Genomic DNA, 24,586 nt, shown 5'->3' with positions numbered 1-24,586 from the left:
ATGTGCTGCCTGCTGGCTATTGGTGTGCACTGCAGCTAGGGCAGAACCAGTTGGATAAAAATAAAAGTCTCCCCTCCCTAAAGTCAGAGGGAAATAACCAACATCTGTAAAACATTGTTCCATAGCGGTCAAAACTTCCACAGGATACATTTAACAAACTTTTGGTACATTGCCACCGCAAGCATTGCCTCATCTTTACACAAGTGACCTGTTCAGATGTTGAACATATTAACCTGAATTTACAATAGCAAGCCATGTTGCTGAATAAACTGATTGATAATAAACTGATTTATTTGGCCATTGAAGTACAAATAAATACTTGAAAAATGTCAATCGTCATCTTCCTCGTCGTCCTCACCGTCTATGTCCTCCAGCTCTTCCTCCAGCTCTTCCTCGGCATCTCGCTCCTCCTCCAGAGTTTCTTGCCGTGCCAGCTCCTCCTCCAGTGATGGGTCCAGGGCCTCTGTGATTTCTGGTCCGCTTGGATATTCGTTCTGTGGTGGCGGGGGTACAGGAGGGCTGTAGCCTTCACCTGCATACTTCAGACCCCATCCAACATATATGTTCTCAAACGTCCTAAATCAAGAGACAGCACATGGTTGGTTGTAAATTACAACGTTGTCTTTAGGATACTGTGAGAAATCAAACACAGGAAGTGAGAGTATTCTGATCTTTTCACGTACTTTCCACAACTGTATGCATATGCCCCTGGCCAAAGGTTAGAACGTATCACAGCCAATGCATGCTGGTAGGTGAGAGTGGAGGATACCCTCAAGGTCCAGGGAGGAATGTTGAACTTTTCTGAGAGACACAAATATAAAAAAAAGATGTCGCTGCCTTTAAGGACAAAGGTTTGGTTTACTTATCCATTGTCAGTGTACTATCTACTGTTGATAACGGTCAGCACGTCACCCAGTTTGGAGAAATGGGCAGGAGTACCAACACAAAACAAGATTCTATTTATAGATTCTTTAGGTGATGCACCAACAGGAGTTCACATAGGCGACTGGATTTCCAAAACAAAAGCCCCTAGTTGGTAACAGGAGTTTAAGGGGCCTTTGAGTGACCTGTTATATGTATTTTTCAAACTAAAAGCCTTTTCCCTTTTCTGCAGAGACCCTCTAAAAGGGGGGATTGTGGAAAATAAAGGCCAAATGGTATAATAGTAGCAATATCTGCTACTTCTGCAGACTTTTAATGTATAGATTTCATGTAAGCTTTAAAAAGGTCACAAAGTATTTATACTTCTTCTGTTTTTTTGTTCGATTGACTAGTCCTTCATACTTTCAGCTGAAGAAACCAGGACATTTATGGTCGTTTAAAAAAAAAAAAAATTCAAACTTTTCTGCCTTTTAAAGTCCAAAGCATTTCTGCTTTCCGCCTTTTCAGTTAATTCATTTCAATTTCCACCTTTTGACAGTATCCCAGTTTAGCTTCCAGCTTTTCCACCAGTGTACTCAGCTCTTAGCTTCTTCACGTATTGCAGTTCAGTAACCAATTCTTCCAGTTTTACATTTCAGTTTCCAGTTCTTTTTCAGCAGTGCAGTGCATTTTCATTTAAATACTTTCATATGTTCTGTAATGCTTTGCAATTTATTTAAGCTCTCAGAATTCACATGCATTTTCTGCAGGAAATGCATTTTCTAGTTTAATTGATGAGCATATCAACATTTTTATTGCCTTCTGATATCATCTGGATTTTGGCAGCTGGGCAGCACTGTAAGGACAGTGACATTTGGGAGATTTTAGTGAGTAAATCTGACTGAAACTGTGAAGATGTGGGATTCATTTGGGGAGATGTGAAGGCAACAAGTCACCCGATCCCATGTGGAAATGAAATCATAAGTTACCTTTTGAACACAAAAGTGGTTTGGCATGAAAATGTCCAAAGTCAAAGACTGACCTGCATCTTCGGAGAGACGGGTAAGCAAAGGGGGTCCAACTTCTTGCTCAGGTTCATCATCATCTTTCCTCTCTTCAGCCTCTCCTTCCTCGTTGAAGTCATCTCCCGTTTTCTTAGCCAGGTCCGCCAAAGTACAGCGGCCCTAAAATAGTCCATACTAACACATTAAATACGCTTATCACTTGAGAAAATGGTCCATGTACCTGTTGGGATCAGACTTGTACCTGCTGCAGAATGTGCTGAACATGATGCACCCAGGTGGACAAAGACTCAGCCAACTCAGCAACAGAGATGCCCTCAAAGTCAGGATTCACTTCAACGCTGTTCAAGGCTTCCTCATAGTCTTCATCCTCTGCAGGCTTGTAGAAGCCTTCGGGGCTGACCTGTGTGCCAGCAGAGATCCGAGCAATCTGTGCTCTCAGGTAGTTGGCTTCATTCCCGGTGAAAGGCGGGTAGCTGACAACTGGGTTGTCCAGCCTCCCAGTGAAGAATTTACGGATCTGGCGAGCAACAGTGATCTGTGCTGGACTGACTGAAGGGAGCTTTACCCAAGGAAGACCTGGCTCTTTGCACACATAATAAACACACTTGTTAGCACCTCTTCCTAGATTCTCCTCCGGCAGTGCTGGAAGGGGTTCATAGGTGGACCGAGGAAGTGGATCCCCCTGAAAGCAAAGCCACCACAAGACCAGAGGAATTACTCAAACAATTCATTTCTATTCTTTCCCTTGAAAAGAGTAAGGGACACTCTGGAAGAAGCATGCATGCTGCTCAGACTAGTTGCAGTGACCTGTCTCTCCCGAGCACAGTGCTGCTGATAAAGGCTCCTTTCGGTTACATTATGGTGCGTTCATGCTCCAAACATTAAAAGTTTGTATTGGAGGAAGGTCAATTACAACGTTTTCATTATGTGTTCAGGTGTAATCAGGTAAAATGTGGTTTTGGCAATAAACTTCATTGGTTGAAGGAGATGTTTTCACAGCAACACAAAAATAAATATTAGAGTTGCGACCCGTTTCATTTCCTAACACTAGCATTAAGCTGCTTATAATTATTAATACTGTGAATACCCCCCCAAAAATTGTTTCCTCATTTGAATTGTGTGTTTTTATGCAAATAACCACGATAAATTACTATTAACAAAGTAAAAGGATAAAAAAAAATTGTAAAATTCTCCAAATCTTTATGGATTGGATTAATTTATTAATAGGCCTATATTTTAAAGTTTGACGATCGGGCAAGTAAAACATCTCAGCTCCTTTCCCGGAGGACAAATGGCTAAATAAGCTTAATGTCAAGCCCTGTAGACAGCCAATCAGGAGAGGGGCAGGCTTTATTGCTTTTTCTGTCAGGCATTATTTCCTCTTAGCCTAGGCTTTCAATAGCCCTGCAGGAGGTCGTGGGTTTCACCGACAAAAGCCAACAGTGATACAAAAAACGGAAAAGTGCATGTGATTGGAAATAATCAGTAAATGACAACTTGGGGATTTGTGTTTTTCAAGGAGGTAAATGCGTAAACATGGAGCAAACATGGAGAAAGTGTTGAGATTGCATTAACAGCTGATTAAACAGTGCAAATCAGGAAAGGGGAGGAGTCCTACTAAAATATGTATCAAATATACTTTTAACATAAGAAAAATGGATTCAAATAAAGGCCTGGTTCTGAAGCGGAGGTAAATAAAGACCCCTGCCACAGTTTGAGAATAAATAAAGAGTATCTGGTTCATAGATTGAGTACTTTTCTCTTCCTCACCTCATCCTCCTCAATCTCTGCTTCTCTCTCCTCTTCCTCAGCTGATTCTTCAGAGCTCCTCTCTACCTCCCCCACTTCGTATTCGGCTTCAGCAACAATATAGCTGCTCTCCGTTCCCAGAATCTTGCCCCACAGTCGGCAGCGCAGCAGTTTCTGCGACTCAACGAGCTGCTTCAGTGCGAGGAAAACCCGCAGCATCTCCTCTCTGCCCAGACCTACTCCAGCCTGCTCCCAGTAGAAGCCAATCACACTCACATTAGGGAGAGGTGACTCCATCTGATGAAGACCAATGAACATGTTAAATTGTACAAATTCAGCTCTGTTTACTATATGAGTAATACCCACAAAATATATTTTCAGGTAAGCCTGGCAGGCAACATTATAATGGTTACTCATCCATTTACAAATGACAGTTGTGCGAATCAGTGAAACAGCAAAGACCCTGGACAAACAGCCTTCTGGGAACACCAGATTTAAATGGCAGGTAGATATGCTCTTTAAATCATGAGCGACAACTAAATACTTAGTTTCATTAGGTGCATTTGTCATCCAAAGGCAATACTTAACAGGTAGAATGTTGCTCAAAAAGAAACAAAACAACCACAATTTGGGGGTCTGTTGCTATGAGTGGGGCCTTGTGTGTGTCTGTACGGAAGGGCTCTTTGTGTCATGAGCTTTTCTTATAAGCACACACAACGTATCCTCATATAACGGTTTGTATGATATGTTATGAAAAGTCACTTCTCATTTTTCATGCGTTTTTCCTACCAAAGCCAGCAACACGTGTCAATTTACGCTCGTTACATGCATACAGTCCCTTCAAAATAAACACCCGTCTTCACAGGAAACTTAGTTAGGTTTAAGCAGCAATCCTTCTTAGTTAGGTTTATTTTATTGGTGTATTTGAACGGGACAGTGCACATTAATAAAAACATTTCTGCATTTCTGCCAGAGTTAGCCAAAAGGCTATTTTTCATCTGTAGACCCAATAGTTTAAGCAACAAACCTTCTTAGTTAGGTTTAAGCAACACACCTTCTTAGTTAGGTTTAAGCAACAAACCTTCTTAGTTAGGTTTAAGCAACAAACCTTCTTCGTTAGGTTTAAGCAACAAACCTTCTTAGTTAGGTTTAAGCAACAAACCTTCTTCGTTAGGTTTAAGCAACAAACCTTCTTAGTTAGGTTTAAGCAACACACCTTCTTAGTTAGGTTTAAGCAACACACCTTCTTAGTTAGGTTTAAGCAACAAACCTTCTTCGTTAGGTTTAAGCAACAAACCTTCTTAGTTAGGTTTACGCAACAAACCTTAGTTAGGTTTAAGCAACACACCTTCTTAGTTAGGTTTAAGCAACAAACCTTCTTAGTTGGGTTTAAGCAACACACCTTCTTAGTTAGGTTTAAGCAACAAACCTTAGTTAGGTTTAAGCAACACACCTTCTTAGTTGGGTTTAGGAAAATAACTTTGTTTGTGTTAACATTACTTGCAGTCTAAAATTTAAATTTTTGACCTAAATCCGGACCTTTGACCAGATGTCAAAGAAAAAAATTAAGATTATGAATCCAACCAGACATATTATAACAGCTGTCAGTACTTTTTCTTTACAGTTCTGGACAATTGCCATATATAACAGTCAATAAAATGCTGTTAAAAGAACTGATTTGTAACCTGGCTTCATTACGTGTCTAAAAACACTTTCAATTTACAATCCAATGTTTCACAGGTAAGCCCTATCGCCTGTATGTAATTTCCCCTTCAAATCACCAAGACAAATTCATAGTGTGTATGTTGCCGATACCGCTTTCTCCTCCTGGTCATCCTCTTCTGGCCCAGCAAACAGCAGGCGCTGCTTCTCAGCCAGCAGCTCAGCAGCCGTAGTCTGTGGAAGGTCTCGCAGGGTGCTTTGCTTCGCTTCAAAAAAAGTCCGCTTCACATCCTGGCTTATATCCTCAATCACATCCACCGCATTCTGTGGATGCTCATCCATCACCTTCATCAGCACCTGGGTGAGGTGGTCATAACTGGAACGTGAAAAGAAAGACATCAGCTTCCTCAGCGTTTGACCATCTGGTGATCATTTTAGGAAATGTCCTCCCAGAAATGTTATTCACACATATAAGCATACTTATACTAAATGGTCTGTGCTTGTATAGAGCTTTTCTAGTTTTCAAAGCGCTTTAACTCAACATGTCATTCACCCATTCATACACTGATGGATGCAAGGTGCCACCGTCCCATCTAACATTTACACCCATTCACACACAGCAGGTGTTAAGTGTCTTGCCCAAGGACAAGGCAACATGGACAAGCCGGGGATTGAACCGCAGATCCTCTGATTGAAGGACGACCCCGCTCTACCATTGAGACACAGTCGCGCTACAAACACTACAAATGTATAACTGTACAGAGCATGGGTTTGTTCAGTTTTGTATTATGTTATGACTGCAAAGTGATATTGACAACCAGATTTTCTGTGTTTTCCATATAAACTTGAGAACCACTGAGTGCTTTTTTTTTTAACTGAATAAACTTCACATGTATGCAATTGAAAATGTCCTGTTAAGTTTTCCTTTGCTGATGACTCGGCCGTTGTTCCAGTGGGGCTCTCCATTCACCGCTAGGACCGGACAATACAATCGGTGAAGAGAGATGATCAACCACCAGTGGTGCTCAGATGAAGAGATAATTTATACTGGCTTTGTTACCAAATCTAGAGCACCTTATGATCGGATGCCGTCCTTTAGGCTCCTAAGGGAGTTTACAACGGTCATTCTCACAGCAGCGTATTTCTAAAGGAGCATCCTCAACCTCCTGGAGCCAAACATGGAGGACAGCAACACCTTTACCAACTTCAGGCAGAACAAGTCTTGTGATGAGTAACGTTAGTAATGTAGAGGCTCGCTGTGTCTGTGTGAACAATTGTAAGGATTCAAATGTTATTTATGTCAGATAAAGTGATTATGATAATTAATAGTAGAAGTAGTTATCTTTAAAAATATATATTTTTCCGGATTTGTCACCGACACACGGAAGATTAGACCTGTGAGTGCTGTGTCCTCAAATCTGTTAATAACCTGCCAGACAAGGAGCAGGGTCCAGCATGTGAAGGCGGTGAATTAAGGGCTTGTTGTTGGAAAATGTTGACAGTTTGATGAATTTGATTTTGTTTCTGCATACAGTAAAATCTGACTCTCAACCAGCCTTCGTTGTAATTCCTACTTGTTTACATCACGTGATGCATTGTAACCAACCGACACCGCAGCCGTGAGCTAGCTAGCTAACTGTGAGCTAACTGTTCATCGTTCATTCATCACTCACAGGTTCATGTTGCTCTGCGTGCTGCTCGTCATCATGAGAGCCTTAAACGAGGCCGCTGACTGCAGACTCTGCTCACTGTCGTCTCGCTCTGCGTCCATCGTACTTCTGTTTTAGTAGCGTTCACAACGATGAATTAACGGCGTAGTTAGCTCCGGTGTGGCTCCGGTGTGGCTCCAAACTTCACCGGTTGCTATGGTTACTGCAACAGAATGGTTGCTAGGTTCGCGAGAGCACCGCGAGCTCCCTCGAGAACACATGGTTTATAGATGAATGTAATTTGGGGACAAATGGAGTGTTCTCACCCACTTTGTCACATATACTATGACGTTTTGTTGTCATTTTAATTTTATGACATTTATTGTGACTTTTTGGACATTTTGATGACATACTGTACCGTGACGTTTTTGGTGACTTACTGTACTATGATATTGATGACATAAAATTCTATACTCTATGCTGCTTTGGTAAGGGGGTGATCAGTGATAATAATCCAGTAATAGTTGTATAACATAGCCTGTATTAATGTAAAATTGACAGAGTATGTTAGTATGGTTATCAAGGGAATTGATTTTTCGAGCGTGTATTCGATTACCGGGCAATGTGCAAGTGCTACAGATTGACATAAGAGCAGTATCTTTCAAGGGCCCTTTGGTAGGTAGTTTCTTCGCTTACGGCCATACCACCCTGAACACGCCCGATCTCGTCTGATCTCGGAAGCTAAGCAGGGTCGGGCCTGGTCAGTACTTGGATGGGAGACCGCCTGGGAATACCAGGTGCTGTAAGCTTTTTCTCCCTCTTCTATACAAGCAAAGGGCGCTGCTGCACAGTACATTTTCATGTACTATGATTTCTTTTTTGACATTTTAATGACTTATTACAATATGTGTATGACTTACATACAATATGTCCGACTGCTGCTAAATACAGATTGATAGTTTTTTTCTGATAATACATATGTTGTCTAAATGTTTTTTTTTTAATCTATTGCACTGTATTCACTTTATATGTTCATATGTGGGTCTGAAGAGAAACGTCTTTTCAACTCCTCTGTATGTTCGGTACATATTGTGGAATTGACAATAAAGCAAACTTTGAACTTTGAACTTCGGTTGTCATTTTAATTTCATGACATATACTGTGATTTTTTGGACATTGTTTTATGACATACTGCTATGATATTTCGATTTTTTTTATGACTCACCATACTGCCTTTTTCTTATCACATACTCCTTTTTCTTCATGCGATGCTCTATAATTATTATTTTTGGCTGTTTTTTTATATACTAAACCAGGACTTATTTAACATTTCTTTGACATAATATACTAATAACTTTTGGACATACATTCAACTTTTAGTTTTTACTTTTTCATTACTATTTTAACATTATGACTTTTTAAAAGCATTTCATGACAGGCTATACCATCACTATTTTCCTATTTAATGACAAACTTTACTTTGACTTTTTCATGAATTGTTTTATGGCACACTATATTACTACTTTTTATGAACTATTTTGATGCCATATTTGAATACTCTTCATACTCTTTTTGTTACAAATCTTTATAATTCACTATACCACAATACCAATACTATACTGACATGTAATTTCATAGTATGATATTTTTTACAAGTTATTTTTATGATATACTGCACTTATTTTATGTAAACATACTATGACTTTTTGGACATTTTAAGACAAACTGCAAAATTTCGGCAACAGACCATACTGTGACCTTTTTTTATAATATTTTTATTGTAATGAATTAATTAAATAAACAAATTCAATTCATCACATTTAGTTTTTTGACATTTTTTACGACAGGGGTCTTCAACGTTTTTCAGGCCAAGGAACTGATAGAGATGGAGCAGGGACCCCCGACTATATATATATATTGTATACAATTGTATTTTATATTAAACTGGGCCTAGTGCCATGTATAAACATACCTCTTTATTGTGCATTCAATACTAAGCTATTCAAATAATACACAGGTTCATATATTCATGTTTTATTTTAAACATGTGCAAGGTACAGTGAGTAGGGAGGCCGTGCCACTGCCATTTATAAACATACCTTGTCAGCTGATACCAATGCCAATATCAACATTGTCTGTCAATTGTCAATTTTTAGCATTTTTATGACCCAGTCGAAGATTGTTTACATATTGGAACATTCCATCTTTTTAAAAATACATTTAATGATATAATTCAAAATGTCATTTGACATGCTATACTTTTACTTTATGTTCTTAACAATAGCATTCATATTTTTTATGGCCTACTACATTATTATATTTTAATAATCTTTTATGGCATGCTATATTATTCTTTTTATACAAATTTTACTGGCATACATACTATACCTTTTTTATAATGTGGTTTATGGCATACATGAATCTCAATGGTGTTCTATACCATGACCTTTTTATGCCATACGACATTAGTTGTAATCTTTTACTGCAGGTCTGCTGAGACCCTCAGCTCATTTAAATCAAGATTGAAGACTTTTGTTTGCTGCTGCCTTTAATTGAACCACATTCAATTAATATATTAATCAATTTCCTGCATTTCTGCATTTTACTACTGTATTTTATTTCTTAGTTAAAAAAAAAAAAAGTTTTAATGCAATGAATGTTCTTAATTGTTTTGAAATCTCCTTTTCTTTTGCCTTATGTTTTGATGCTTTTAATGGTTTTATGTGAAGCACTTTGAATTACCTTGTTGTTGAAATGTGCCATACAAATAAACTTGCCTTGCCTACTATTTTTTCGACATTTTAATGTCATAATACATCATGACATTTTTATTGCATACTATATACAATGACATGTTTTACATTTATATGACATGCATACTATGACGTGCTTATGAAATACTATGAATTTTTTTGATTATTTATGGTGTACTATAAAATTGACCCGTTTGGGACATTTTCATAGAATACTATGATGTCTTATGATCTTTTGTCATCATATTAAAAAGGTTTTAATAAGCAACAGTAAATCATGGTAGTGAAAAACGAGTCCAAAAACTCTTTCAGATATGTGAAATTTTAATTTTTAGTACATTTTATATGAAAATAGTTTTGCAGACTTATACAACAGTCTTTGCTGTACAACGAACATGATTAACGATACATTTCCTACTTAAAACATGGAAAATTCAAGCAGCTGAACACAGGAAGGAGCATGAAATGAAAATGGATATGTCAGTAAGGAGGCACACTTTCAGTTTTGTTAGCTGCACTTGCCCATACAGAGGAATGTAACTAATGTATAAAATGCATTAAATGTACGTTTCGTTAATAACGATGTGTCTAACGACACTGAGCCACCACATCTGTGTACACCTTCATTTTAAACTCCAGGAGCAGGCAAGTTAACCAACAAACACGATCACAACACTTGTAGGTATCGACATAATTAAGGGCTCATGAACCATAGCAGCAGCTACAAACAAATAACTTTGTTTCCAGAGGAAGCCTGATGCTTTGTGCTTTTCACCCTGTGAAGTTGATTGTTTGATAATCACACCTGGAGGTTTTATCAGATATAGTCGGAAGGGAAATAATGACAGAAGAATTAAGAGATTCCTTTTTTCTTTAAAACATTACAAGTATGTACAAAAATAGCAACTGCCACCACGTCAAAAAAAATAAAAGAAAATCAACAAACTCATGATGCTACATTAAAAAAAAAGAAAAAAAAAAATCCACAAATGTTCCTTTTGTAGATGACATCTTCAAATCACCAACACAAAGAACAATAAAAAAAGAACATAAAAGACAAAAGGTCATAAAACATGTATTTACATACTGTGCTGTACTGGTTATTGTTATGGTGTAAAAATGGCATGAATGTTGTAGTCACTCATTCATTCCTAATATGTATCCACTATGCAATCCATAGTTATTTTTGCATTATTGTACATAGTTTAAAAAGGTGTAGTAAGAAACAAAAGGCTTTGATATTATTACCTACACGCGCTGACACGCCAACAAACTAAGAGAAGACTTTGTGGTACCATATAAATTGCAGTATTTCCAGCATTGCCTTAGTTAAACAATAATATTTCAAATTCAGGATTAAAGGTGTATCCCAAAATGAGTGTTGATGAACTCAGCTGAATGTAGAGTGGCTGTCATGGATCTTATTAGTGCCCGAAAGTTCAGTGATGCAACTCCATGCCCATTGAAATCAATGTTACACACAAACACTCATTCACAAACAATTTAAGGAATTCTGCAAAAACTGATTTTTAGGGTTTTAGCCTACAAAAGACACTACTTCACATAACATTTTCGAAAACTTATTTTCAATGTTGTGAATTTCAAGTGGCATTACATCTGTGGGTGATATTGTTAAAGAATAGAGTGTAAAAAAGTAGTGGTTTTATTCTCATACACACCTGTCTAACAGGTGGGCATTAGATTATATACAGTTTATGTCTCAGATCTAATATCGTACATTTTTAAAAGCCTACTTTAGCAGGAAAAAGGACCTAAAAAGTAATTTTTGGTGGAATTCCTCTCCCACAGTGCTTTACTACAGGTCAGTTAAACACATTCCCTTTATAAACATTACTTACATACTTAAATACATAGCATCAACCGATTGTCTGTGTTCTGCTTATACCCCATATCCAAAAAAACTCACTCTACCTTCAATGCCTTCTCACTGATGAGCCTTTCAGACCCTCAGCTCCAAGTTTCCTGCCTCGGCTGCTGGATTAAAGTAAACACCTGCAACACTGCGCTTCAAAACGCCTCGTTAATGTCAGGAGATTTCGACCTCTCTGCCACAGTGGGCTTCCACCAGCTCTGATGATGGCATTTTAGTCCTGTATGTCAAACTCTGGTTGTCTTGTTGCTGTTTGTGTTCAGGGTTTGGGATGGAAGATAGAAATTCATAAACTGTCAAGGAAAAATGACCACTATTTTTTTTCTCTCTCCATTTTTCCTTTTTCAATTAGAAAAGTACATTTTGTAGCATCATGTTCCCTCGTTGCACATTTGTTTCCTGTTCCAGCTTAAGAGGTTAAAGGTCAGGGAAGCGGCTAGGGTCTTCTTTATAGTCGTTGGGAATGGTAAAAATGGACTGATCAAACCCATCATAGCGAAACTCCTGAAACGTCACGGTGGCTGTGATCGTAGGAAAAACAGGGATGTCTGCAGGGAGACACGAGCAGAATTATGAATCACGTTTCATTTTGTTATCCCTGCCTGTGATCGATTTCTTTCCATATTTGAAATATCAAATGAAAAAAGTCCCTTTCAATTTACTGTCTCTCTTATACAGCATGCTTTTTGGAATTACATCTACTTACCCAGTTTGACAGGAAAGCCAGGAGGGAGCTTCATCTGAACAAACTCTCTGAGTTTATTAAAGTGCTTGAAGGGTGCAATCACCTCCAGAACATTCAACAACCTGACAAAACAAACAATTTGTTGTAGAGAAGACACGAACAATAATTAAAGTTATAGCTGAAATAAATACCATATCAGGGAAATTTGACTGGGTATAATTTACAGGTTCTTAGATAGCGGCATCATTTGTTAGATGTATTAGTTTGTCATAGTTTATTTCAAAGTTCAATTCAACAGTATTCATTCAACCTCATTTGTTGCTTATATCAACGCAATTATATCAACCATTTGAAGCCCACAGGACAGAACTGTAACACATTGCTGATACATAAACAATCAGTAATAACACAAACAGATATATGGAGAAAATATTTCCAATAAAATAGTTCTTGTGGTTTGCACATACCAGTGATTTCTCTTTTGATCACCACAGAAAACAAGATGGGGGAATTATGGCTGCCTGCTTTTTAATAACTGGATACAAAGTTAAAGAGAAGACTCACGATTCGATGCCCAGAGGGAAGTCTTGACTCATGGCTATCGTGGCTTTGAAGTTTTTCTTGCTCTCTTTGCAGACCAGCTCTCTTCCTAGATGGGGAGCTCTGAGCAGAGAGAGAAACGACAACCTGTCAGATTAGAATGTCATGATCGAGCGCTTACAGCCAGTTAATATGCAGAAATCTCACATGTATTTTTTGTCAATACTGAAAACGGATGCACGAGTTTTGAATTGTACAGATATTATCATGGAAGTAACATATAATTATAGTAACATACATACAGACATACATACGATGTGTGCAAGAGGAGAACGCAGTCTACAATATGAATGGAAACGACATACGTTACGTAACAATGATATTGCAGCAATATATTTGGTAAAGAAATGTGATTAATCTTAAATTGAATTACTGTAACATTATTTTCCCTTAATGGTCTGGTGTCCTCTGAAAAAGCTACCTTCCATTGTCAGCAGAAATGTATTCTTCCCAGGAAACAGTGTTGGGTGAAGGGGCAGTTAAAGATTGCCTCCTCGCCGGCTGAAGAGCACAAAGAAAACACAAACAACATGTTAAGGGCAGATCTGAAGACTAAACTACTGCAGGGACAAACACAAAAGAACATAAAAACAGAGATTAAAATGCACACTGATGTCAGACCAAGCATAATGATTACTGATTAAACTGAGAATCTTCTAACATTAAGCTTATCCACAGGTGGTTTTTATTTACAATGGGCTGTTAGTAAAACATGCAGCTGCCAATTTCTGCTTAGCAGCAACTTTGACAAAAGTCACACGAGGACCTCAGTGAAGAAAGTGAAATCTCTTAAATATTATTGTAACACCTTTTTCTCATGCATCAGTCCGTATCGGTTTGTTCCCACAGAGCGACGCCATGCACAGCACAGGCCACTAGAGGGCCCCAGTGCATCACTAAACCTGTGAAGCTGTTTGGCCTTTTCAAAGTAACTGAATTACTATAATTTAGAACACCACCGCTAAACATCTGAGACGTGATACTACTTCACAGAGTGCAGTTTAATCTAGTTTCCTACATGTTGTCCTTATTTCCTGACCTTCAGTGTTCCTGCTCTTAAGCCTTTTTCTATTCACACGATTTCTATATATACAGCAGCTGTAAACCATATGAAACAAAAGCAATGAAGACATCATCTCAGGCTACAGTTGGTTTCAGTTACAGCCAAGATCAATATTTGCTGAGGTGGAAACTTTCCAAATAATTGATGCGTTTACTTTTTTACTTAGTTCCTGTTTCTCATAAAATGTACTTTCTGCTGAAATGAACTCATTGTTCTTGCCAAAGTTCACACTGAATCACACCAGCTGACTTCTCTTTTGTGAGCAGGAAATATGAGACTGGCTGGCCTGCACTAGCACACATGCTTGATGAGAGAGTGCAGTCGCTTTGCTGCTTGCTCTTGCCTCTGCTTGCTTCAATTTGCCAGATATATCACACATATCTTGCCAGATCTATCACTCTTCAACGTTTGAGTGAAGACAAATCCAGAAAGTCGTCGAGCTATTTGGATTGTTGGCTAATGCTAACTAGCAGCTAAGTTAAAGCTAAGTAGCAGCAAGATGCCTCCCTTCTCCACGGATGACTACTACAAACTCCTACAGAAGATTGCAGTCTTGGAAACAAAAATCTACCGACTAGAAGTAAACGTGGAGGTAAATGGACTGTGTGGGAATGATACCACTCTACCATGGACTCAAAACACTGGACAAACGCCAGCTAAGACACAGCTAACTAGCACAACCAGGCCTACCAAGAAACAGGAGGAGAGAGCAGATAATGAATCTTCAAATGGTGGTCCTCCCAGGAACTCTCTCGGTGCAAAGCCGAAGAGAAAATATATGGGAGGACGACAAACAGGCAGAGTCCAGCGCCCTGAGATTTGTGATGCGACTGACTGGCCTGCACTAGCACACGGGCAGAACTCCTCCTCAACCCCTGCACCCAGACGGCCAAAGCCAAGGACAGCTAAGGAAGGTAAAACCTGCAAAACACCTCCACAACAACCAAGCCTACAACTTCAAAACAGATTTGCTCCATTGTTGCAGGATCCTAAATCTCCATCTGATGACCTGGATAAGCAGCTATCTCCTCAAAGCGGGGTAAAAACTGAGAGTCAATGTGAGAAAAGGCCGCAGGCAATGCTAGTGACTGGGCCTGAGACTCTGATTGTTGGTGACTATGCTGTAAAAGATGTCAGAAAACTGTGCAGCAAGAACACCAAAATACTCTGCTTTCCGAAAGATATGGTCTCTGACATGAGACAAAATCCTGGACATCGTGGCTGACTCTCCCACAGCGGAAAACATCATCGTGCATACAGGAAGCTGTGATATTGTGAAACAGTCTGAAGTTCTGAAGCGAGACTTTATTGATCTGTTAAACACAGTCAGCTCTGTCAAGGCTGAGGTGTTCATCAGTGGCCCTCTTCCACCAGTCAGAGGAGGAGATGAAGGATTCAGCAGGCTGTTTGCACTGAACAGATGGCTGTCAACTGCATGTGCTGACCATTCAGTACATTTTATCAACAATTTCTACCTTTTCTGGGAGCGCAGACATCTTTTTGCAGCGCATGGATTTTGCCTGAACACGTCAGGGGTAAAACTGTTTACCTCGAACCTGTTTTTCTCCCTGCGTCACTCGTCTGTCCCTACTGCCAAGGACAAGACACAAGAGGAGTCTAAACAAGAGATAACCACACAGCATCGCCATGGAGACCTTACGGGAAGGATGACCCCGCCTAACGACAGCCAAAAGGAGGAGTCTCCAACCTCATCATCAGGGACCGCCTTCGCCTCCAATCTCCCACTTTCCCCACCCTTCCTAGAAGGGTGGGGAAATCCCATTCGGGTCCATACTTTGGATCGCAATCCTCTCTCACACTCTCCCCATCCTCCCCCCACCTGAGTTTACTGACACCATGAAAAAGCTGGTCATTGCTGGAACCAAACACACTCCTCTTCACACTCCAATAATTGATATCTTCTGGGTCCAGGCTACAAGGCTAATGACACCAATGACTCTCTCCAGGAAAAGTCGGGCCCTGTATGCAGCTAGCCGCTTCAATTCCTGTCCTGCAAGTTTATAGAAAAAGAAAGGTGAGGCTGCGAAGAAACCACGCATTTATCTTCAGCAGAATGGACTACTGTAACGGTGTGTTTACAGGTCTCTGTAAAAAGTCCGTCAGAAAGCTGCAGCTGATTCAGAACGCTGCAGCTCGAGTCCTCACTAAGACCAGGAGGGTGGACCACATCACTCCAGTTCTGAGGTCTTTGCACTGGCTTCCTGTCCAACAAAGAATTGACTTTAAAATCCTGCTGTTGGTTTACAAAGCACTGAATGGTTTAGGGCCAAAATACATCTCTGATCTGCTGCTACCTTATGAACCATCCCGACCCCTCAGGTCGTCTGGGACCGGTCTACTTTCTGTTCCCAGAGTCAGAACTAAACATGGAGAAGCAGCGTTCAGTTTTTCTGCTCCACATATCTGGAACAAAGTCCCAGAAAGCTGCAGGTCTGCTGAGACCCTCAGCTCATTTAAATCAAGATTGAAGACCTTGCCTAAATAAGGCACTAGGGCAGAATAATGTGGAAAAATGTGGATGGTGAGACACCTGACTGTGCCAAGAGTCAGCCGTGTGTAGCGTGACTACAAACAACATATCGATATCTTCGTTCACCTCCCGCCTACACTGCAATCATCACAGATGTTTTGCGGTTGTCACTGTGGGCTGTGGCCTTGCTCTCACCCTGTGCGTGTCAGCTCTGGCGTGTTGTTGTGTCGAGGACAGAGAACACACAGATCTGCCGGTATGCCGGTCCCACCCTTCCATCATTCCATTGCACCGAGGGTTTAAGCCTCCAACCATTTGATCAATAGTGTCAAGCTCTGTTTAAAAGCCCCCCACGCTTCCCTGTGTCCACAGGCGCACAGCTGACCCGCTCCCCTTCACTGCTGTAAACAAAGCGACGTCACCGCTGCTGCTTTCTTCCCCCCGCCCCCGGTCACAGACTTTCCATGTATCATTTTCCACTGAGGTGGAAGGAGAACTATTCATACATCGACACTAAGACCCACTAAACTACTGGCTTTTTCACTTTAAACATGAGTGGGCAGTGATTTAAATGAGTGTAAATACACTGACAGGCAGCAGAGGACACTGTGAAGAGACAAAGCCCAGCACAGAACAAGTGGGAGTCGACAAAAACCAACCAGTTAAAGGCAGCCATTGAGAGTTGAGAGGCTTTGACTTTGCGACTGGCTTTATGGTCAGTGTAAAGACAAGAGCTTGCTCAGCAAACTCCAGAACAAACTATCGTGAGGTGGGTGGTAGAGTCATCCCTGTGAATGTGAAGGTGCAGCTTTGTAGCCACTAGGTGGCTGTGCTGAGACTCAAGCCCATGCTTGGTGGATGAGGAGAGGGGGGGCTGTCTCAGTGAGTGAGCGAGGGCAGCTTTTCATTCTGTTTTCATGTCCAAAACAAATAAAACATCAAAGAAACAACATTACGACAGGAATGCTTCCATACACCATGCACAGTTGATTGACAGGTTCTGGCGGGATCTCCATGATGTTTCTACAGGATTGAGTTTTGTACAGACACCGTAGTGAGAACTGTGAGGTTTATTCTGTCTGAGACTCATGTCCTACCCAAAGGTTCCAGCGGGACAGGACAGTTTCGGGACTGGACGTTACGCTGCAGGTATAAGTAAACAGCTCCACTTGGTTTACCTTGCAGTGAGTCAAAGTGAGACACAGATTCTCAATGTCTAACTATCTGCCACAGTTTGGCCAATCGAAGGCAACAGAAACAAAGTGCAAGTTTAACCAGGTCAGGCTGACTCTAGTTTGCCTCATCTTCTGAGGAAGCACAAATAAGAAAACAGCAAAGAGGCTTTTACTTCCTCTGGTTCTACAGTTCCTGGAAAAGTTGGGTCAGTAAAGATTCTGTGCCTTTTTTTAAGGTCAAGGTGGATGTTAGTCATTGGATCCGGTGTAACATGTTATCAACATGCAGGTGTCAAGTAACAATCTATGATAAGTGTTTGCGATGTGATGCTTCATGGGGCCTTATAACCCCAATAATCAAATCATGGGTGATGATAGCGGGGGCATTGTGGTCTAAGGCTGTACATTTGAGCCTCTGGTGGAAGTCTCTCTGCTTCCTCCATCACGCTGCTAAAATGAAGTAACCATCAGCCATATTAGAAGCCCCACTCACCTCAAAGTTCTGCTCTATGAGATTCCCTCCTTTGCTCAGGCTCTCCATGATGGCTTTGTTCCTCAAGATGTCCTCCTCGCTCAGATGCTCCCGTCTCTTCCTGGACTCGAGCACCAGGCCGTTCACAGAGTAAAAGTCTGCCAGAAAGTTTCCCACGCGCTCCTGGAGGTAGAGGAAACCGTGAGATAAGTCCCCCCGCTGACTCACCAATTTCCTTTTTAAACATGTCAAGCGGACAGAAAGCAATAGCCTCATAACTCATCCACCACCTTCGTGGCCCCTGCCCTGCCTGTGTTGTTGTTCAACTCTCAGCCTATCACCTGTGGTTCCTTCCTGGGGTTATCATTGATTCATTCCTGTCTTTGATGCCTGGTATGGGAGATGTAGTGCAGGAAATATGATCAGGAAAGTGGACAGAGTCTACAGCAATGTCATCTGTCATATGCTGACAGAGGAATGCTTTTGGGGTGAGGTATCAAAAAGGCGCGGAGAAACAAGATTTACAGGTCAGGCTAAGAACATAATGGTGAGCAAATTGTTTTACCTGTAAAAGATGGAAAGAAAAAGAAAAAGGAGCAAAAGAAAACAGAGTCGGATTCTGTCCAGACATGTCAAACTATTGCTAATTTATCTGCTATGTTTACTTTGCCTACATTATTGCTTAAAAGTAAAAGTAAAAAGTGAGAGCACAGGGATCCGTATGTTTTTCTTTCCGTTGATTTTTACAAGTCAGCACATCTAGCACACTGTCAGAGCACTTCCCAGACCAGACCTAATATTTTATGCCCTTTAGTCTGTCAATATTTTTCAGGTCAAACATGTTATGGGCTCAACAGTCTGGGTTACTTTTGAGTTCACCAAGAATCATGTATTGCAACTGATGTTACACGTAATCTGTTCTGATATTTATCTGTGTAGCTTCCATCTCCTGCCTTATCCAGACAATTGATGAAATTCCCAACTTTCTGTATGGGTCAAAGCTACTACAGATTCCAGAAATGACACATCCAGGTGAAACCCTGTGACCCACAACTGGCTTTGGAAAAGCTGTGGTGGTGGGAGTAGCACCACGATAAGAACAACCACAATACAACAACGGGCACCGACCGTCTTGTCCTCTCTGAACAGCCAGCCGGACTGCGCCCTGGAGAAGGTGATGGACTTGGTGGAGAGAGTTGCGGAGTACACGTCGCTGCTCATCAGTATGTCCACTTCCTCCTCTGTCTCCATCTCGGACTCCTGAAAATACAGGACAGTGTCAGGAAACTAAAGCGGCATCCAACACGAGATATTTCAATAATTACTGGGCAGATTGCGCAAAGAACACTGTCAGAACACGGTCATGTGGGTTGTTATGAACACTGCAAACTTCAGAGGCTGCAAGCAAGTCTTTCCGTCTTGTATCAGCACGTGTCTCACACACCTCGTGGTGTATCCGCTGGTAGACTTTCTGTTCGTTGTCCAGCACAACAAAAGACTCGGAGGGGATGGCGTTGCCATTGAAGATGAAACTGAGGTCCCCGCGTTGACACTTCATGTCCGTGAAGTCGATCAAGGTAGTGTCCAATCTACACTCAACACACACACACACACACATATATAGTCACATACATAGAGCGGGTTTAGTGTGGGAACTTTAGATACATGAAAGGAGAAGACAGACAAACAAGGAAACAGAGGATGACAGCACAAGAGCTGCACTGAGTTTCACTTTGGCCACTAACACGTCAGCAAACAGTGTCAAAACTGTACGTGAAATGAAAAAACTGTGATGGATGTCACACCTTTGCTCTGAGAGTTTAGAGACAATGTGTATGGTAATTATCGCCAATTCTTCCACTTTGTCAAAGTGAGTGGTCATGGAATTAGCCAGCAAAGAGAATAGCTGATCTGCTTTTGAAGACCAGACACAACGTGGTAGGTGCTATGGGTAGGTGGACGACAGGCCTGACACACCGTAGCACTAGAATGTAAATGAACTTGCTGTGACAGTTTTTTTTATTTCCCTCTCCCGCTCCCTCTGCAACTCCAGGATAACAAGAGGGCATTTTGAATACCAAATTAGACAGCCAGGAGCAGTTTCAGAGAACAATGACACGCTCCAGCGTGCAGATGCTCAAACACACTTTTCTGTGCCGAGTTCATTCTTCAGATAGAAATAGTTGATATGTTACGACACACAAATACAGGAGCATCTGCATGTGCTGAATAAAGGGCTGCCAGGGTTTGTCTACGATATGACTGAATAATAAAACTGGAACCCGAGTGTTGATGTGCTGAACCTCAGGGCTGTTGAACGCTGCCCACAAGACCATAAAACATAACATGGTGGATTCCTGCTGTAGATTCATTGATGTGATTTTGTGACTGACACATTTTGGCTGGTGCCCTTTGTGAGCGAGCTCGGCAGCACATTACTGTAACTCTCCTTTCTATGAGGCCTCTGACATTAACTGAAAAAACACAGAAGTAAAAGATCAGTGGTCATAGGCATCACTGTCTAGTTTCCACAGATACCCAATCTAGTTCACCAAATTAGGCTGAAGGGAGAAAACAGGGAGGTAGAGAGAAAGGAGAGGAGGAATAGGAGAGGTTGTTTTAAGCGGATGACAGATGAAGTAGTAAGAGTCAAAAGTAATAAAGTGCCTTGATAAAAGGTTGTCTCAAAAAAACACTGTTTAATATGATGTGGTTTCCATGTTTGCAAAGCAGCTGTTGAGTTGTCTTCAAACATCACACTTTTTAAACACACATACAATACATACGTTGACAGGACTTGCCTGATGTTGAGGCCCTGCTTGTAGATCTTACATGCATCTGAAGGTAGGATTCTGGAGAGCAAAGGCACTGCAACATGACAAGAAACAGTGAGGACGTGTAAAACAACGTCTACATTTAGAAAGCTCACTCAACAGCAAAGACTATCATCATCCTGCTCAAGGCCTCAGTATCATGAAGTAACTGACAGACAGACACTTTCCTCGCTGTTCTATCATTGCGTAAAATGCCAGAGGTATTTTAACAGTCCAAAATGATTCCGTGAAGGGCCGCATTAAAAAACAAATCCCTGCGACGGTCTCAGATCTGTGACTGTGCTGGTTTTAAACCAGATGCTTCTCTAAGCACATGAATCTTAATCTCTCTAACCTACAACATAATTTACTTTCTACACAAATTCCATTGCAAATACACTGTTACGCAACCAGTGTACATTGGGTTACCCTCGTGCGTCCATTACATAACCGTGTCCACCTTGTCAATAATTCACACAGACAGACAGTGAGTACCGGTACACAGAATTCAGTCCTGGCTCACAATCTGAGGCCAGCCTTGTCCTGACTAAGCAAAACGCTGCTACACCTGCTCCAGCAGATGCATTTAGTCACTCTGTATATTCCATCTGCTTTCTGCAACAGATCATCAGGTCAGTGTGTAAATTCAGTGCAGCTGGTATAAGCACATAGTCCTGATATAACGACGAAAGGATGGATGTTAACATTAGAGGATGGTCTGTCAATTCATGGACAGCAGGGGAAGTCATGTTCAGCTAATGTCCCTTATGGCAGAGATTAACACTCTCTAACCAGACAGTTAGTCACATTTTCCTGTCATGACACATTCCTCCGCACGGTTAATTTCCCCAGAGTGGATAGCGTCTGTGAAACAATGATGTTTTCTGCCACTATTGTAAGACAGCAGAAGGTGTGGCTTGACTCACCCCAGCTTTGGAAGTCCCAGTGAAGTTCCAAGTAAAAGTCTCCGAGCTGGAAATGAAGACAAATACATCTCAATCACAAGCGAAACTACAGAGTCTTTCTGTACATGACGAAATGTTTACAGTGTTTGTGTGAACATGTGACATCACACCAGACAGCCACAAAAACATTGGTGTTAAACACAATGTTTAACAGCACGTCTTAGAGTCGGACTCGTCGATAATGTGCGTTTGTGTGTTTGTGTGTGGCTCCTGGCTTTGCTTTGTTGAGATGACGAGCGAGACGAGATGGAAAAAGGACAAGAAGAGGGGGAGCAGAGTGAAAAGTGAAAAGACCTGATGATCAGAAACAAAGAAACAGCGTCCAGACGTCAGGAGCAGAAAACTGAGTCAGGACTACTTACTTCTTTCAGGGCTTTCAGCAGCTTGGGTCTCTTGTCCTCCACAGTCTCCCTGGACTGTTGCTTCAGCTTCCTCAACAGCGCTGTGACTGGAAGACAAAAAGAAAAAAAGAGAAGAACAGAAGCACGAGTGAGACAAAAAGCGTCAATAAAGAGGCATATTTTCACAGCGTAGAAAAAGAGCAATGGCTTCAGAGATTTTTCAGCACAGAAAATTGTAAAAGAAGTGTACTGGAGAAATGTTATCTGTTCCCATAACGGCTGACTGTGAATTCTTTCGAATAACCTTTTGGTTTCATGGAATTCGATCCCACCACTTAACTTGCTCCAAGAACATTTATTCACTATATTCAAAACCTCATTTTTCTACCATATTTCTCTTGTTTTGGCATCATTCTTTACATGCCATGCAAGACAGCTTCTCCTTAATCATGATTAGTTGACCGAGGAAAGAACGGAGAAAGTAAATATAATGTTCATAACACCATTTTAAAAGGTGCCAAAAATGAACGCTGCCTTAATGTAGCACTGTTCAGGAAAGTCAAGGCTTACGTTTATGCCTGCGTGAATCTACTGCGAGTCACCACCATCATCTTAGGAATTGTCTTGCTATGCATACCCGGTCAGCAATGTGACACGCTAAAGGCAAATATCAGCAGTTTACAGTAACGACGGCTTTTAGCTTAGAGATCCGCTGACTTTCCGGGGCCAGATGGGACACTCCCAGGGACACTCCCAGCAGCATCGGGCCAATCCCTCTACACTGCCTGCCGGGATCAAAACATTTCCAGGAAGGGCAATAAAGGGCAACAAAGGGCAAAGGCAACAAGCCTGGCAGGTGTGGAGCTCCCTATAAATGAGCTGCACTTTTAACCACCACGACAACCCGGGGTAGAGACATACTCGCATTAACAAGCATTCACAGATCTTCAGCCCTCTGGCTGCAGAGACTTTAGAGGATGAAGAGAAAAACAGACACACCCAAGCAGCAAACATAAACGTTATTTACTGTTTACAATGGGAACGGGAGCACATAATTGTGGTGCTTTAATGAAGCCGACATCAGCCGAAGTAACTGCTGTGCTCCATGTGCTGAGTCAATACACTAACATGTCCTACATATTGTCTTATTGATAATCCCAACATGGCAGTGTGGAGGGCTCGATGGTCAAACACGGCCAAACTAGAGTGCAGGGCAGGCATGCAATACACAGACACACACACACACACGATGACACTCGTGCCAATTGACACAGACACGAGCAAAGGACGAGGTGTCTTTGAGGTCCGGCTGCCTAATGAGTGTGGACAAGCTCTGGATGGGGCTCCTCCTGATCCTCGTTGCCTCTCAGCGGGACAAGCAAAAAAAAAGTAGAACCTCACCATCTGCTCACAGACCACCCGGCCAACAGAGGCCGACAAACCAATGGCGACCTCTTTAACACTAAACCAAACTGACTCTCCACGCTGGAGTTAATTCACTGAGACACTAATTAGGGCTCTTTACTGGCGTTAATTAGACGAGTGATCTCAATAATTTCACCTCCACACATTAATGAAAAGAGACAGAGTCAGGACTATTTGTATTTACATCACCACAAACTGCAACTATTTAACTATTAGGCCATGGATCTAACTGGACAACTGCTGGCCGGCCTCCAACAATCTGAGAACAGTCAATATTGACTCAGGTACGCTGGAGTCACTGTGTGGTGGAGCCAAGCAGGCAAGCTTGTCCAGAAAGCTGCAGCTCGCCTGGTGTTCAATCGCCCCAAGTTTTCCCACACAACTTCCCCTCTCCGTTCTCTACACTGGCTCCCTGTATAAGCTCGCATCCAGTTTAAGACTCTGGTGCTAGCCTACAGGGCAGTGAAAGGAACAGCTCCTTCCTATCTCCAGGCCATGGTCAAGCCCTACACCCCCGCCCGACCACTTCGCTCTGCTGCCTCGGGGCGACTGGTTGCCCCGTCGCTCAGAGGTCCCTGCGGCCGTTCGACCCGGTCACAGCTGTTTTCCGTCCTGGCCCATCAGTGGTGGAATTAACTCTCCACTGACGTCAGGACGGCAGAGTCGCTGCCCATCTTTCATCAGGCTGAAAACTCACCTCTTCAAGAAGTGCGACCCTGAGACTTCCACTCAGCACTTATTACATTAGTTTGTTTCTGCACTGTGCAGTTGCTCTGGTTTATGCTCTTAGATGCTTGTTTGAAAAAGGAGATGTACGTATGACTTCTGGTGACTGGTCGTTCTCTTGAATACCGATGTTGAATACACTTACTGTAAGTCGCTTTGGGTAAAAGCATCTGCTAAATGACTGTAATGTAACACAGGCAGCAAACAGTCCAATCTGAATTAAGTTAAAAATCACTACAC

At 41.6% G+C, this 24,586-nt stretch overlaps 2 protein-coding genes across 2 annotated transcripts in view; both read right to left on the bottom strand.

Annotated features, from left to right (window-relative positions):
- Positions 1-329: 329 nt before the first annotated feature.
- rsph4a (radial spoke head component 4A) lies at positions 330-7,068 on the bottom strand (the record flags this gene model as incomplete). The annotated part of the gene is made up of 7 exons (XM_079267246.1): positions 330-576; positions 684-801; positions 1,904-2,045; positions 2,128-2,568; positions 3,657-3,932; positions 5,451-5,673; positions 6,971-7,068. The coding sequence occupies 7 exons, from the start codon at positions 7,066-7,068 to the stop codon at positions 330-332; spliced, it is 1,545 nt and encodes a 514-aa protein (XP_079123372.1).
- Positions 7,069-10,021: 2,953 nt separating this feature from the next.
- LOC306776292 (ankyrin repeat domain-containing protein 13C-like) overlaps positions 10,022-24,586 on the bottom strand; it is a 31,944-nt gene continuing 17,379 nt past the window's right edge. Inside the window, exons 4-13 of the mRNA XM_079266935.1 lie at positions 22,217-22,302; positions 21,816-21,861; positions 20,878-20,944; positions 19,521-19,665; positions 19,205-19,336; positions 18,098-18,259; positions 13,297-13,376; positions 12,840-12,938; positions 12,297-12,397; positions 10,022-12,138 (exon numbers count right to left, since the gene is read on the bottom strand). Coding sequence (XP_079123061.1) covers positions 12,008-12,138; positions 12,297-12,397; positions 12,840-12,938; positions 13,297-13,376; positions 18,098-18,259; positions 19,205-19,336; positions 19,521-19,665; positions 20,878-20,944; positions 21,816-21,861; positions 22,217-22,302 — 1,049 coding nt within the window. The 3' untranslated portion in view covers positions 10,022-12,007. The remainder of the gene's footprint in view (positions 12,139-12,296; positions 12,398-12,839; positions 12,939-13,296; positions 13,377-18,097; positions 18,260-19,204; positions 19,337-19,520; positions 19,666-20,877; positions 20,945-21,815; positions 21,862-22,216; positions 22,303-24,586) is intronic.

Source organism: Melanostigma gelatinosum (genome assembly GCF_949748355.1).
Source record: "Melanostigma gelatinosum genome assembly, chromosome: 4".
Classification (NCBI taxonomy): domain Eukaryota; kingdom Metazoa; phylum Chordata; class Actinopteri; order Perciformes; family Zoarcidae; genus Melanostigma; species Melanostigma gelatinosum.
This window is presented reverse-complemented; position numbering and strand designations above follow the sequence as displayed.